This window comes from Sturnus vulgaris, chromosome 2, assembly GCF_052056855.1.
Source record: "Sturnus vulgaris isolate bStuVul1 chromosome 2, bStuVul1.hap1, whole genome shotgun sequence".
Lineage (NCBI taxonomy): Eukaryota > Metazoa > Chordata > Aves > Passeriformes > Sturnidae > Sturnus > Sturnus vulgaris.
Genome location: NC_142244.1, coordinates 79,514,208 through 79,527,555, shown reverse-complemented (window position 1 = coordinate 79,527,555; position 13,348 = coordinate 79,514,208). Strand labels below are relative to the sequence as shown.

General features: G+C 45.9%; 1 protein-coding gene across 1 annotated transcript in view; it reads right to left on the bottom strand.

Moving 5' to 3' along the window:
* Positions 1 to 2,622, bottom strand: part of RAP2A (RAP2A, member of RAS oncogene family) — a 30,769-nt gene extending 28,147 nt beyond the window's left edge. Inside the window, exon 1 of the mRNA XM_014873381.2 lies at positions 2,259 to 2,622. Coding sequence (XP_014728867.1) covers positions 2,259 to 2,572 — 314 coding nt within the window. The 5' untranslated portion in view covers positions 2,573 to 2,622. The remainder of the gene's footprint in view (positions 1 to 2,258) is intronic.
* Between the last annotated feature and the right edge of the window lie 10,726 nt (positions 2,623 to 13,348).

The window sequence follows — 13,348 nt, the reverse complement described above, 5'->3', positions numbered from 1 at the left end:
GTCAATTGGTTTTCAGGTACAACTAAAGTTCAGAGATTTTCAAAACGTGGTTTTGTATCAATATAAGCATACAGCTGTCATCCAAAACCCTCAAGAAAACAGTACTACGATTATTTGTTTCTCAACATGGATTAAATGCCTTTCTGCAATTGTAAATTATAATCCAGAAGTCCTTGTACAGATGCATATTGTATCTGTAAATATGCATTTTTCAGGTTCAACTGGTAAGAAGGATGCAAACTTAAGTCTACAGCACATTAGGTCTTACACTGCCTGTAAACCTAAGTTCCAAAACATAACACCCCCACCACAACCCACAAATGTAAATCAGGCAAGTTAACAAGTAAAAATCTGGTACCCTTGCTGAAGCTACATCCTTTTAATACATCATATTCCTTTCAGCTACAACTCCATTAAAATTATCTGGGCTTGCTAAAATTTTCAGGATTTCAGCTGCATTTAGATTACTTTGCATAAATGAAATTTAGGATTACAATGCTGCTCATACATCTCAGAAAATATCTAACCAAAAGCTGAAGTCTTGCAGTATAAGAGCCGGCAGATGAAAAATGAGAGCAGCATTTAGACCCACTCTCAGCAGTGCTGAGTCAATGTAACTATGGAAGAACAAGTTGCTTTCTATTCTGCTTCACCTATCTACAGCTCGTCAGCTGGGGTCTGAATGCAGATGCTTCAGCGCAAGGTACAACGCAAGCTGCAAAAGCCACAGATATAAATCCAGAAATCAAATGAATTTATAGTGATGATTAAATACAAGAAAACCAAAAGCTTTTATTAATGAAGGAAGTCTACCCAAACTATTTAAAGAAGAAATGTTCTTCTGTAAGTTATGTGTGAATGATAAGGAAGGATACTGAAAATGCATTTTTCATAATAAATTCAAAATAACTCGATTATATTGGTCTTTAGAAATCTCCACCGCAAAAGGAAGGACACACATTAAGAAATACCCGCTATGAAAAAGTTGCAAGTCTTGAAAAATAGCAGCGCTTTGCCTCCTCCCTCCCCTTTCCCCTACTCACCCTCCTCCCCAATTTCAAAATACATCTTCCCCAGGCCTTGGTCTGGAATGGCAGTTTCTGTGAACAGACCATACCCGACCATATGATTAGCCATCATTATTATTATTATCACCTCTTATACGCTACTCTACATTAAGATGCAAATCCAACCGATGTGGTCTAACTAAGTTATTTACAAGGGTTTCTCTTTCAGATGTCCAAGCCAAAGCTACAACCAGTTCTGCGATATAATTACAGCCTCTCTGCACGGGCAGTAACAGACCTCTGTCTGCGATGATCTGGCCAGCGGCATTTTCTCATCTACGCTCTGGTTCAAGCGGTTGCTATGATTTCAAATGGTGCATCTACCCTTATTTTAGCGCGACTGGCTGCATTTCAGCCGCCGACATCTGACTGATTGATGCACATCTAAACAACGCAGCGATTATAAAAACAAACTGGCAGTAGGCACCGGTGTTTCACCACCGTGGGCTCGCTCCTAACAGAGCGGCTGGCAACGAGACCGTGGGAATTTAAGAGAAACACCAGCACACATGAGGCCTAATACTCACAGCCGTCACTCCCACCGAGAAACAGGCTGGCATCCTGCACTTTTAAGAGTGGGAAGTTCATGGAAATACCTATGCAGGTATCTGAACAGGCAGATCTCTCGTCTGCCGCACGAAAGCATCCAGGTGCTTCTTCCCCTGCACATCGACCACAGCACGTCCACCAAGAAAGTGCACTCGAGGGCTGCCTGACCCGATACACCACTGGGGAAACTGCTTTCCGCTCCCACGGCTCCAGCCTCTGGCCAGATTCTCCACCGTATTCCATACGGGAGCACCCCAAACTCCCCGCACACGCGACTGAGGGGAGAGCGAGCGGCGGAAACCACGGGAGCCCCCGGCCCCTGCCCCCGCTCCGCCGCCCTCGGCCGGCGCCCGCCCACGGGGAGCCCGGGGCTGCGGGCGCGGCTCCCGAGGGGGCGGCGGGATGGAGGGAATGCCCTGCAGCCCGGGGGAGGGCGGAGGCGGGCGAGCGAGGGAAGGGAGCCGCGGGGCAGGCACCTGAGCGGGCGTGGGCAGCCCCCGGGCCGGAGATCCGGGCACCGGGGCGGGGAGGAGGGCACGGAGGGGGGGCGGGAGGCCCGCAGGCCCCGGCGGGGCGGGCCGGGCCGGGCCGCAGGTGGGCGTCGGGCGCGGCCGCCGGAGGAGCGGCCGCCGGGCAAGTCACCTCTTGACGCGGATGATCTGGTCGCGCATGGGTCGGATGTCCTGGAAGCTCTGCTGGTTGACCAGGCTGTAGACGAGGATGAAGCCCTGCCCGTTCTTGATGTAGAGGTCCCGCATGGAGGCGAACTGCTCAGTGCCCGCCGTGTCCAGGATCTCCAGGACGGAGGGGGAGGCGTCCACCTCGATCTCCTTGCGGTAGAAGTCCTCGATGGTGGGGTCGTACTTCTCGATGAAGGTGCCGGTCACGAACTGCACCGTGAGCGCCGACTTCCCCACCCCGCCCGAGCCCAGCACCACCACCTTGTACTCGCGCATCCTCCCGCCAGCGCGGACCGCCCGCCCGACCCGCACCTGCCGACGGCCCCTCCTCACCCCCCCGCCATCGGCCGCCCCGCCCTGTGCCCGCCGCCGCAGCCGCCTCCGCTCCGCTCCCCGCCCGGCGGATGCTCCGGGCCGCCGCGGCGGCTCCTGGGCGGCGCTGCCGGCGGCGGGGCCGCGCTCACGGGCTGCGGCGCGGCCGGGGTGGGGCGGCGGCCCCGCCTCCTCCTTCCCGTGTCGCCACGGCAACAGCCAACGGGGCGGGACGGGGGAAGAAAGAGCGGGAGGAGGAGGAGGAGGAGGAGGAGGAGGAGGAAGAGGGCGGACACCGCCCCGTCACGTGGCGCGCCCCCCCTTCCTGCCCCCGGGCGCGGCGGCCGCACGTGATGCCAGCGGGTGGCGATGGGTGCGCTGCTGCGGCTGCTGTCGCCCGTGTCCCCTCCCGTGTCCCCTCCCGCGCCGTCGCCCGCCCTGCAGGCACAGCGTGCCCCGGCCCCGCTGGCCGGGCCGGCTCCGATCGGGAAGGGCCAGGCGCGGTCACGCGCGGGGCGGGACGAGCCAATGGGAGCGCGGGCCGGGCTCCCGCGGTTCCGCTTCCCGGGCTGCGGGGAGGCGGCTCCGGCGCGGTAAGTGCGGGCCGCTTCAAACCCGGCGGCTTTCCGGCCCTGCGAATCCCGCTGCTGGCTCTAAAAGTCAGCGGGGTTCGTCAAATCCATGGCAGTGATCCGCCGCGCGTTGGATCCCTTTGGACGCACTGCGGTCTGGGCTGTGCCTGCAAGGGGGCGGCCGGAGGTGTCTGTTTCCAGTGGGTGCCTGCCTTCTCGTCCCCTTCTCATAGAGAGAGAGGGCCAGAAAAGGTGGTGGTACAGTTTGGGAAAAGTGCTCCGTCAAAACAGTATGGAAAGTGAAAATGATTGATGGATGGAATTCACAGTTCCTCCCAGGAACTGGTATCGCTCCTGAAAGATGCTCACACTTGTATGCTTGTCTTTCTTCTATGAGACAGATTTCTTTAACACTTCTTTTATTTTTCTTTTTTTTTCTCAAACATAATTGTTTGGAATTATTTGATACAGGGAGTAAAGACTTTGTTTCTTTTAGAGGGTTAAAGGTCAGCCAGAACCCTGACTCTGCTGTTCAGATTCTTTCCGAAAGCTGTTGGAAATGACCACAATCCTGGTGCTGCATTTCTTGTTGTGCTGTTCTTCCCATTGCATTGTCATGTCCTCGTCTGAAGTAAGGCCCAAGGTGTCGGCCTGCTTTCTATGCAGCTCCGGTTCTGCTTCCTTTTTGGCTTGTTTCCACTTTTCCAAACCTAACAGTAGCAGATGTATTGAGGGCTTTTTGGAGCACATTTGTCCCCGTTCGAGTCTTTCTGTTAAATGCTTGCCAAATGCAGTATTTTAAGCTTTCCAGTGTTTTGCTTGGGCATTCTGTTTGGCTTTTCTTTAGTGTGTTTTTGATTTTCTTTTTTGATTGCAGAACTCCAAAACAAATTTTTCTTAGTAGAATGGCAATAGCTTTGGTGCATCGAGGAGAAAGAAGATTATTTGCCGCCTTCTTGCAGTTCCCATGTCCAAAGCTGCCGAAGCAAACTGGAAACCACATGTATTTGGGTGATTTAAATATATCAGTACCAAAGAGGCAGACCATTTTTTACAGGGCTTTAGGAATTCATTTGTAAATATTGCAGGGCTTGGTCAGAACTGAGTAGTAGTTTCAATTAATGATGTAATTTCTGTTGGTGATTTTAGACCTTCAAGTATTATAAATGAGCCTACGAGAATGTATAATATCACAAAATGCAAGATACTGCATGTACAGATTAATAACTATTTGTAGTGGAAATCCAGGAACTCTCCAGCAGAGTAATGGGAAAATATCTGCATTTATTAGTCAACAATGAAAGGAAGCTGCCAATTTAATGTGGTTGTGAAAAAACGGAGTGTGACAGTGGTGTGCACGCAGCCAAGCTTCTGAGTGACTGGTGAGACATTACTGTACCCAGTTCTGATAAGTCATGGCCAGGAAAGAGGAGTTTGTACAGAAGTACTTCTGGGAGGGTTACTGGAGATGAACAAAGCTTATCTACAAGAGTGCACTGGGAATATTTGTTTGATTAACCTAGGAAAAGCAAATGCAGGGGAGGGTTATGAGTAACCAGTAAGGCAGGGTGGAGTCAAGCTCAAGCGAGTAGGCATTTAACCTAATGAGCAACACTGATGGAAGAGCACGGATCTAAACTGATTATAATCTAGACAGAAAACTAAGCCCTGTCTCAGGGCAGTGAGGGTTTCGTCTTCCATGAAGAACAGTGAAGATGGACTTATCTAATAGGCTTTAAAATGTGTTGGGCATCAGAATAGGAAGATTATATGTAATTACACAAAACAGATTTAAGTGATCATTGTTGGAGGGAGGAGTTTTTTTGGGCCTCCCTGATTCATCCTGAGACCAGAGCAACCTCCTGATGTTCAGCAGAAAAAAGCTGTCAACTGCTGGTCCATGATGAGGAGGGTGGGAAGGCAACAATTCAGAAAGACGTAACAGGAATACTCCCGCTAAGGGGTCTTACACCAGGTTTTCAGTCTCTTAGATTTGATGGGCAGCAAAATAATATTTTGCTTAATAGTGCATGCAGAGACCTAAGAAATGTAGAAACTGGAAATGCAGAGGAATGGTGTAGACTATGGAGGATGTAAAAGAAAATGTAGGATGGTCAGCTGGAGGAGGTGCTGGATGCCATGAATGGATGACTGCCCAAGGATCTCGCCACTGTGGTTGAGAGCCTGAACATCTTGTCATTGCCTGTTTTTCTGAACTTCATTTTTGATTGTAATTCATCTGACAAGAGCAACAACAACATTGAAATTTTGCCTAATAAGTACTGGAGGCTTACCCCTAAAAACAAATATAGTACCAGCTATGTGGAGTTATTTCTAGTGAGGTGGAGAACATGGGGTCACTTAGGTGCTGCCAGTCTATTTTTATTGCATGTTATTATATTTCAGTTATTCTTTACTGAAGAACGGGAGAAAAAAAATAAGGTAGTAAATTGCAGGGAAAGAGAAACTTCCTGCCATAAAAGATTGAATTGGGCAAGGCTTGCCAGGCAAATATCTCAGCCCACAGCATGCTTTCCCAGCGTGACTTCCTTTGTAGCTTCTCACAGGAGACTCGAGAGTCATCTAGTCCCCCTGTGCTGTACAGCTGGGCTTTTGCCGGCTTCCTGGGATTTAGAAACTTCAGTTTTATTGCTCGCTTCTCAAATCTTTTTATGTCTTGTATCGAGCTGTCTTATTTCAAGCTTCAGTGGCCTGCGGCTTACTGCACTGTTATATGGTAGCCTGCAGTTTCTCAATAAATATTGAATTTTTATCTTGCGCAGCAACCAACATACTGGTTTGTAATTTTTTTGCTAGTTATTGTAGCCTCTGACTATGCATTAGGGTATGTATTTAAAAGAGGAAAATGGCTTCTAATATCTATTTCCATTCCAAAGCTAGGGTTTGCCAATTCTTCACTACTCTCAGTATCAGTCTCAAGATGTAAAGTGTAGCAGTATGAAGGATGGGGGAATCCTTAGTTCCCTCCCTCTGACAGCTGATGATGGGTTTCTGCCTCTGAAGCACAAGCAAATCTGTGAGATAAAGCTGTCTGTGCTACAAACTGTTCTGGCGTACATTTATTTTCCATGGTCAAGTGTTCTTTTAAGTGCATATTAGTAGAAGAACATGATTTCCTGTCCTTGTTTACCATCATGTCTTTACATTCAGGCTGTCAGTGCAGTTCCATCATCGCATGGATTTCTCCTAACTGTGTGTCATTACAGTATTTAGGAAGTGTTAAGGATTAAGATTTTGCTTAGTCTTTAATATTTCCCGCTAGATTAATTATCTTGTTAGTACAGTCCATAAAGTTGTTATCAAATTGAGGATGCAACTAGCTGTAGTGAAAGGCGGCTGACTTGGCTTATGCTCTCCTTAGCATTTTCAGGTAATTACACTGGTAATTTCCCTTTCATACCGGCAGTAAAGTTGTCCCATTCTTTTACCAAGTGCAGAATTCTAAATGTTTGACGCCTTTGTTGATTTCTAGGTGAGAGCAGGAACTGTCTGAGTGTACCTGTAAGACCAAGGAGGCTCCTCCGTCATGTCTGGCAGCAGTCGGGTGGCACTCGCATTGCCCAAGAGCCCATCAGTGACAGCTAGCACCATCTCCAGCCTGCTGGAGGGACTAGGATCTAACTTACCACACTGGAAGAGCATGTTACAGAAGCAAGGTTTCGTTAACTTCACTGCTTGCAGGCCAGTTTGGGTTTGCTGGGGGTTTTTGTTTTGTTCTTGAGCAAATCTGAGCCCTCGTTTTGGAAGGTATGGTGAGCTTGCTTTAGTTTTGTAGTGGTGAAACCTTGTGTGAGCTCTGAGTGAGCTGACTTTTATGTCTGTGTCTAGCCTCACAGAAGTCAGGGGTGCTCTGTGCCAAGATAAGATAGCAGCTCTCCACAGACTTCACTGTAAGGCAGAGTCAAAATCTGCAGTGATGAATTACAGTCATCATTACACATCTGCATTGGCTGGGGCTAGCCATTCCCTACAGGCAGGGATTCATTCCTGTGTGCCATCCTGGGCTCAGCACCCTAAGATGGTAGATTAGGCTGATCTGTTCAGTGTAGCAAGTGTGATGGTCATCAGTATTGCTATGCTTTAGTTCTGGTACCTGGTTTTGGGAGGACAATTCACAAAGCTGAGGTAAGCTCTAGGAAATTCTTGGCAAAACCGAGACTTTAGCACTTGGATTCCCAGCAGCTAAGCATGCTGAGTGGGGAGATTTTAAACTAGATGATGGGAAATGTTCTTTGGGCAACTCGTTTCTGATCAGTTTTAATTGCTTATAGCTTTCACTTAAGCATACTTAGAGTCAAAGTGCCAAAATCTGAAGCAGACTCTTGTACATCCTGTGATGCATAGCAATGAAAGCAGACTCTGGAAGCTGGCTCTGTTAGCTCCCCAACTCTGCCCAACCCCACACTGCCTTTCTCCCTCTGACACCTGTGCTGGGCCATTTCAGCTCACTGCATTTGTAGAAAGTGAACCCAGATTATAAATACAAATTGTTTTATAATTCCTAGCTTCCAAGGGGCTCAGCCATGAAACAGGAGCAGAGTTAACACCATCTTCAACTTAAAACAGTTTAACTCCCCACCTATTGATTCCCAAGAGACTGTTTTGTGTTGTGAGGGAAAACAAATGAGATTACATTCCAGCAGAAAGAGATTCAATTAATGTGTTTTACCTTGCAACTAGAGAGGACAACCAGTGTGAATACAATTACTGTGGCTCCACCAATAGATACTCATTAAATTGCTGTACCTGCCACTTTCAATTGTGCGATCCAGTCCCCAGAGTTTGGGTTCTTCTGTTTTTTAACAGTTTGAAAGAGATGGAGACAATAGGAGTAGACATACCAAAGTCTTCTCTCAGTCATAATTTAATTTTCTAACCAGAAAGGCACATTAAGGTGGCTTCAGTCCCATGGGTTTATTTCAAAATTTGATAGGTCTGCAGATCCCCACAGCTTTCTCATTATTGATCCTTCCTAACATTGCAGGTTAACTGTTGAAGGAAGGGGATCACTTGTTGAGAGGAAGGAAGGATGATTTTTTAACTACTTTATGCATTCGGATGGCCATCCCTGTCATGTATTAAGGTCATTGTGTTTAATTGAAGATGGTGGTTAAATTAAAAAAGAGTAATTGCTCCTGGCCCCTCTTTTTATTAATAGTGAAAACTTTGATCAAACCGTTCCCCAAAGTGCCAGGAAATCAAAGTGAAAATAGTATGAATTAGCTTGTGACCTGAATTTTACTGTTTTCAGTGGTTTTGGTGCACTTTTGCTGATGTATTATGACATTTCACAACAAAGTTTTCCTTGCTTCCCATAAAGAAAATGAGAAACCTTGATGGCGCTATTAATTTTAATTAAAACTTCCACTGCATATTTAAGTTTTGTAAGAAATGCTCATCACTAATAAAGTTAAGTTAAATAGCTGTTGTTTAGATGTAGTTTCAAAACAGGGGAAGTCAGTTTCAAGATATAAAAAACACAGCAAAACAAACTAAAAACAGGTAATTTATTATTCTATTTGACTCTTTCATTCTTTCTCCTTATGATGTTTAAAAATAAATCAATTCAATCACCAGACTTAAGAGAAAGTTAAGACAATGATAGTTTGTTTTTATTAAGATAGGAAACTTTTGCAGTATCTGTCACAAGTCAGCCTTTTTTTCTGAGTCAGACTTAATAATTCTTTATAATAATCAGTGTATAAGCATGAGGGACATATATTTCATAAGCATTAGATTTGTAAACATCAATAAATATTACAGTTACAATACTATTTTCTTTTTGTGTAGTTATTTTTAGCAAAATATTCAGAACTGAAATTGTAAGATGCCTTAATTGCTCTGAGTTATACTGTAAATTAAAATGAGATTTCCAATATGCTTTTCATAGAAAAAGGGGAAGCATTTAATGTTGATTTCACGTAATCCAATCATAACTTAGATAAGCTCAATTTAGTACATGAACTAAAAATCGAGTGGGTCATTTTGGTGCATATCTGAAGGGATAGGTTTGTTCTGAATGTTTGGATTTAGTTCATCTCTTCTGGTTGCTCTGCCAAGCATCCCAGTCTGGGTGGGAAAAGCCCCGGGGGTGTCCCTGAGGAGAGGCAGGTTTTAAGGGCAGGCATGGAGAGGTAGGTTTAGAGGGGGCTGGTCACTGCCTGGGGGATGTGACAGCCCAGTTTGCCACCAAGTGCTGACCCTGTCTCTGCACACAGGAGGTGGACAAGTGTGCCCAGCTCAGGCATGGGCCCTTCCCTGCCTCCATCCCTCCATCAGTGAATGCCCAGATGGGAGCTAATCCAGGGGTGATGCAGGGATGGGGAGGCAGCTCTCACCTGTACACTAACTTGTCCCTTTCTACATGAAGGTCTGGAGTTTCTACTTGTAGGAGCTTGTGGAGCCCCACCTCTAATTAGTGGAACAGGAAGTTTTAACTAAACGCTTCGGAATCATGTGGTTTATATATGATCTTTATCAACATAGGAGTAACTGACTGCTGGCCTACACAGATAAACATTAAAGGCCTGAAAATAATTGCCCTCTCAACATTGACTATTGGGTTTGCCTTTTGGTCTTTAGTTGTTGTTGCTTCTTTTTGCTGCTTCATGATAGATTGTTTAGATTTTTTTAACAGAAACCAGGAACCTCATTTTTTTATCCCAGTAGCTGATGCTTCAAGACAACAGAATATCATAAATTTATGATAAAATTATTTTGAGTTAGAAGAAAAGATTGATGCAAGGAAGAGCTAAAAGAAGCTGAGTTTGTGAGGTATACAAAGTTCTCATATTCTTTTTTAGGTCTTCAGTGCTATATGTGAATGCAACACTGGCTACTGTTTCCAAGTAACCTTTCAGAGGTGTGTTAATAGTAGGAGGTGTATGCAAGCAGGAGATCTGCTTATCCTACTTTGAGAACCACAGCTCATTTTCTTGAGGAAAATAATACAAAGAATTAGCTCCAGCCCCTCTTGGTATTTCCTCTTAGGCCTTCAGTGAGAGCTGATACAACTGGATGTAGGTGCTTGAAAAATAATTTGGGAGCAACCCACAGCACACTAAACAAATCCATAATATTAGATTTTTCCAGAATTATTTTGGGACGTTCACATAGATCTGGTCCCACTGCACAGAGATGAACTTTATCAGGATAGCTTTTCTGGGACAGATTCCAACAAGATTTCCTTGTGGGTTTGGGATGAACATACTGGGCATATTAGATAACTGATGAAAATGCTAGAACTACTCCATGACAATTTTCTCAAGGTGGTCATGCCTCCACTGGAAAAAAATTGTGATTTAGGTGAAAATATGTATGCTGGCATGCGTCATGGTGATTTTAGAGAAAAATGTACTTTTATCAGGTAACATGATGGGGTTTTTTTTATGCAGAGGGAGATATCAACAGCAAAATTAGTGGTCGCTGTGGCCCTGTAATGTTCTCTTAAACCATACAAATCAGCCACCACCTGTCTAGTTAAGGACTAGCTTTTCATTAAATACTCTTATAAGCAAAGTTTTAAAATTACTAAGAGCATGCTGGAAAAATTAGTGTAGTATTTTAAAAAGTGATAATTCCATTTGCATATGTTGTCTAAGTAGCTGTGTGTAGTTCAGAAGGCATAAAGGAGATTCCATGGACTTGAAAACCTTCAGCCAGTGTCTCAGCTACTATAAATTGCCAAAAACTACAATATCTTAAAGCTGTATTAATTTATGTGACCCAAGGAGATGACATCTGGAATTTGTGGCACCACTGTGTAAATACCAGAGCCTTCAAACATACCAGGGTCAAAATAAATAACGCTTTTGGTACAGACCTGGCTCCATGCTTACATTTTACTTCCTGATTTAAGCAACATTCTGTAAAGCAGAGCAGGGATAAGGGAGCCTTCAGCAACTCTGCACCTTTCCCCAGCAAAACTTCCCTACCAGGCTGTTGCCATTTTCATCTTGCAGATGGAAACTGATGAAGAGAGAACCTGTCTCCTTACTGGAATGCTAAAAAATGCACTTTCTTTTCGGTGGACAAAAGAGGCAGTGGCAGAGCTTTCCAGTGCTAAGTAAGGGGCAAACCCTTTTGAGGATCATCTGACATGACAAGAAACGTGTTTTCTCGAAGCCCTCACTTGCCTGTGGAGTGACACAGGAGGAGGTGGAGAAATGCTCTTGTAGTGCTGCAGCTCTGCCCTTGTGCCCACACAGCTGCTTCCTTTGTGTCAGGACAAAACAAATTAAATGGTCCCCACCAGCTCTGCTTGTGCAATGTGCCCCTCTGCAGGGGTGGGTGGATGGACACTTGGGGATGGAGCTGGGCAGGCTAAATTGTTACGAATGTAAATGTAAAATTGTTTCCTTTTCTCCCTGAGATAGAAAAGGCAGTAATGAAAAACATTAGGAGCTGAGGATTGGCAAAAGGTGCCAATCCAAGCTTTATTCAGAGGAAAAATGCAGCAGTCTGGGAGGTGCCAGGGATGCTCCTGGCAGGAATAGCAGAGGGCAGAGCCATTCTTCCCTGCAGGAGGTTTGCTGTACTAGCAGGCATAGCTGTAGGCTGCTATCACCATAAACCTCCAGCTATTTTCATTTCATCAAAACAAATGGAAAGTTTGCCTCTAAACAGATATTAAATGCCCGAAAAGAGTCTTGGGCTTTTTCTAACATGGGAAAGATGCAGCGAGCCAAGCCCTGTGTCCTGTGCCGGTGTGGGTAAAGGTGTGTGGAGAGACACCAGGAAAGGCTGAGGAGCAGTTGCTGGGATGCTGGGTTGAAGCTGAGGGAACAGCTGGCTGTGACCCTGTGTCACCAGCATTAAATTAATGGGGTGGCTGCATGGTTGAGTGCCTAAGCCACACAAATCCAGCCAGGGGTCTCTTCTGAAGGAGAAGGAGCTTTGGCAACCTCTTGGCTGCCAGGGATGGTGGCTCTACAGGGACCATCAATGGCCAAGGGATGCTCAAGGGCAGAAACAGGCAGGTGTGTTACAGGCCAGCTTTGTCTCACCTCAGCTGCTTCTGAGATCTGTAGTTACCCTGTGGAGCTAATCAGCCTCCTAAACCACCAGACTTCTTAACTTCTTAATTTTACTCATTTAAAAATAGCCACAGGCTCTTTAAGGGGCTGCAGCTGAGGAGGCTCCCTTGTAACCCAGCTGGCTGAAAGGGCCCTGTAAAACTCACCTGCTCCCTCAGGTCCTCCACAGGGATGTTTTTCAAGTGTTGTAGAAAAAGACATTTCTGTCTTTGCAAGTGCTCCAATTCCCCCATGTTTTGACAGAAGGAAACATGGCACAAGGGGATGGCTACAGGGGATGCCAGTGCTGGCATTCGGCAGAGATTTGGCAGAAGAAATCCCAACAAGGAGAAGCCAACAGGACTTACTGTAGAGGCCAGAGACTTTCCTTCTTCATACTTACTGACTTCTCAGAGAGGTCCTGCTACTTCTGATGCCACAGGTTAGGGGACTTTAGGTTTCATTTATTTGCAGTGATAGCATTTTTCATGTGGAGAACAGGATAGCTAGTGAGGCTGTTTGGATTCTGCCACAGGATGTGTTGAAGGAATGAAGACACATTCCCCAGGCTGTGCTTCTGAATCCTCTCCTTTGGGCCTTCCCATTACCTTCAGCTCTATCAGAAGGCTGTAGGATGCTCCTGTGGTAAATCTAGTAATCTGCTGGACAAAGCACCAAGCACCTGAGAAGATCTATGGCTTGTGGACAGCCATTCTAATTATCCCTGTGGTGATTGCCACAGGCACACACACTTTGGGATCCTGAAAGAAAAACGCTGTTTGAATAGATGAGGTACTTCATTTCTGTGAGACAGGGTACTTTTCACTGCTGAGGAGCTACCCACAGCTCCTGCAGAGCACGGGTAGTCCATAAATCCACACACTAGCTTCTCCTAATACTCTGCTGAAGTAACCTACTCTGAGTCTATTCCTTTCAGCTGTGCATCCAGCTCCAGTAATAAGTGTTTAATCCCAATGAAGCCCAACTGCTGCAGGTCTTGTTTCTGAGGGACCCCAGCACAAACTCTGGATGTTTCAATGGGTATCAGCCCCTGTGAATGGGAGCTTCTAACACCATGATGCTGCAGCATGCATTTCTAGATAACACTCACCTTGGAACATGTTTACATTGCT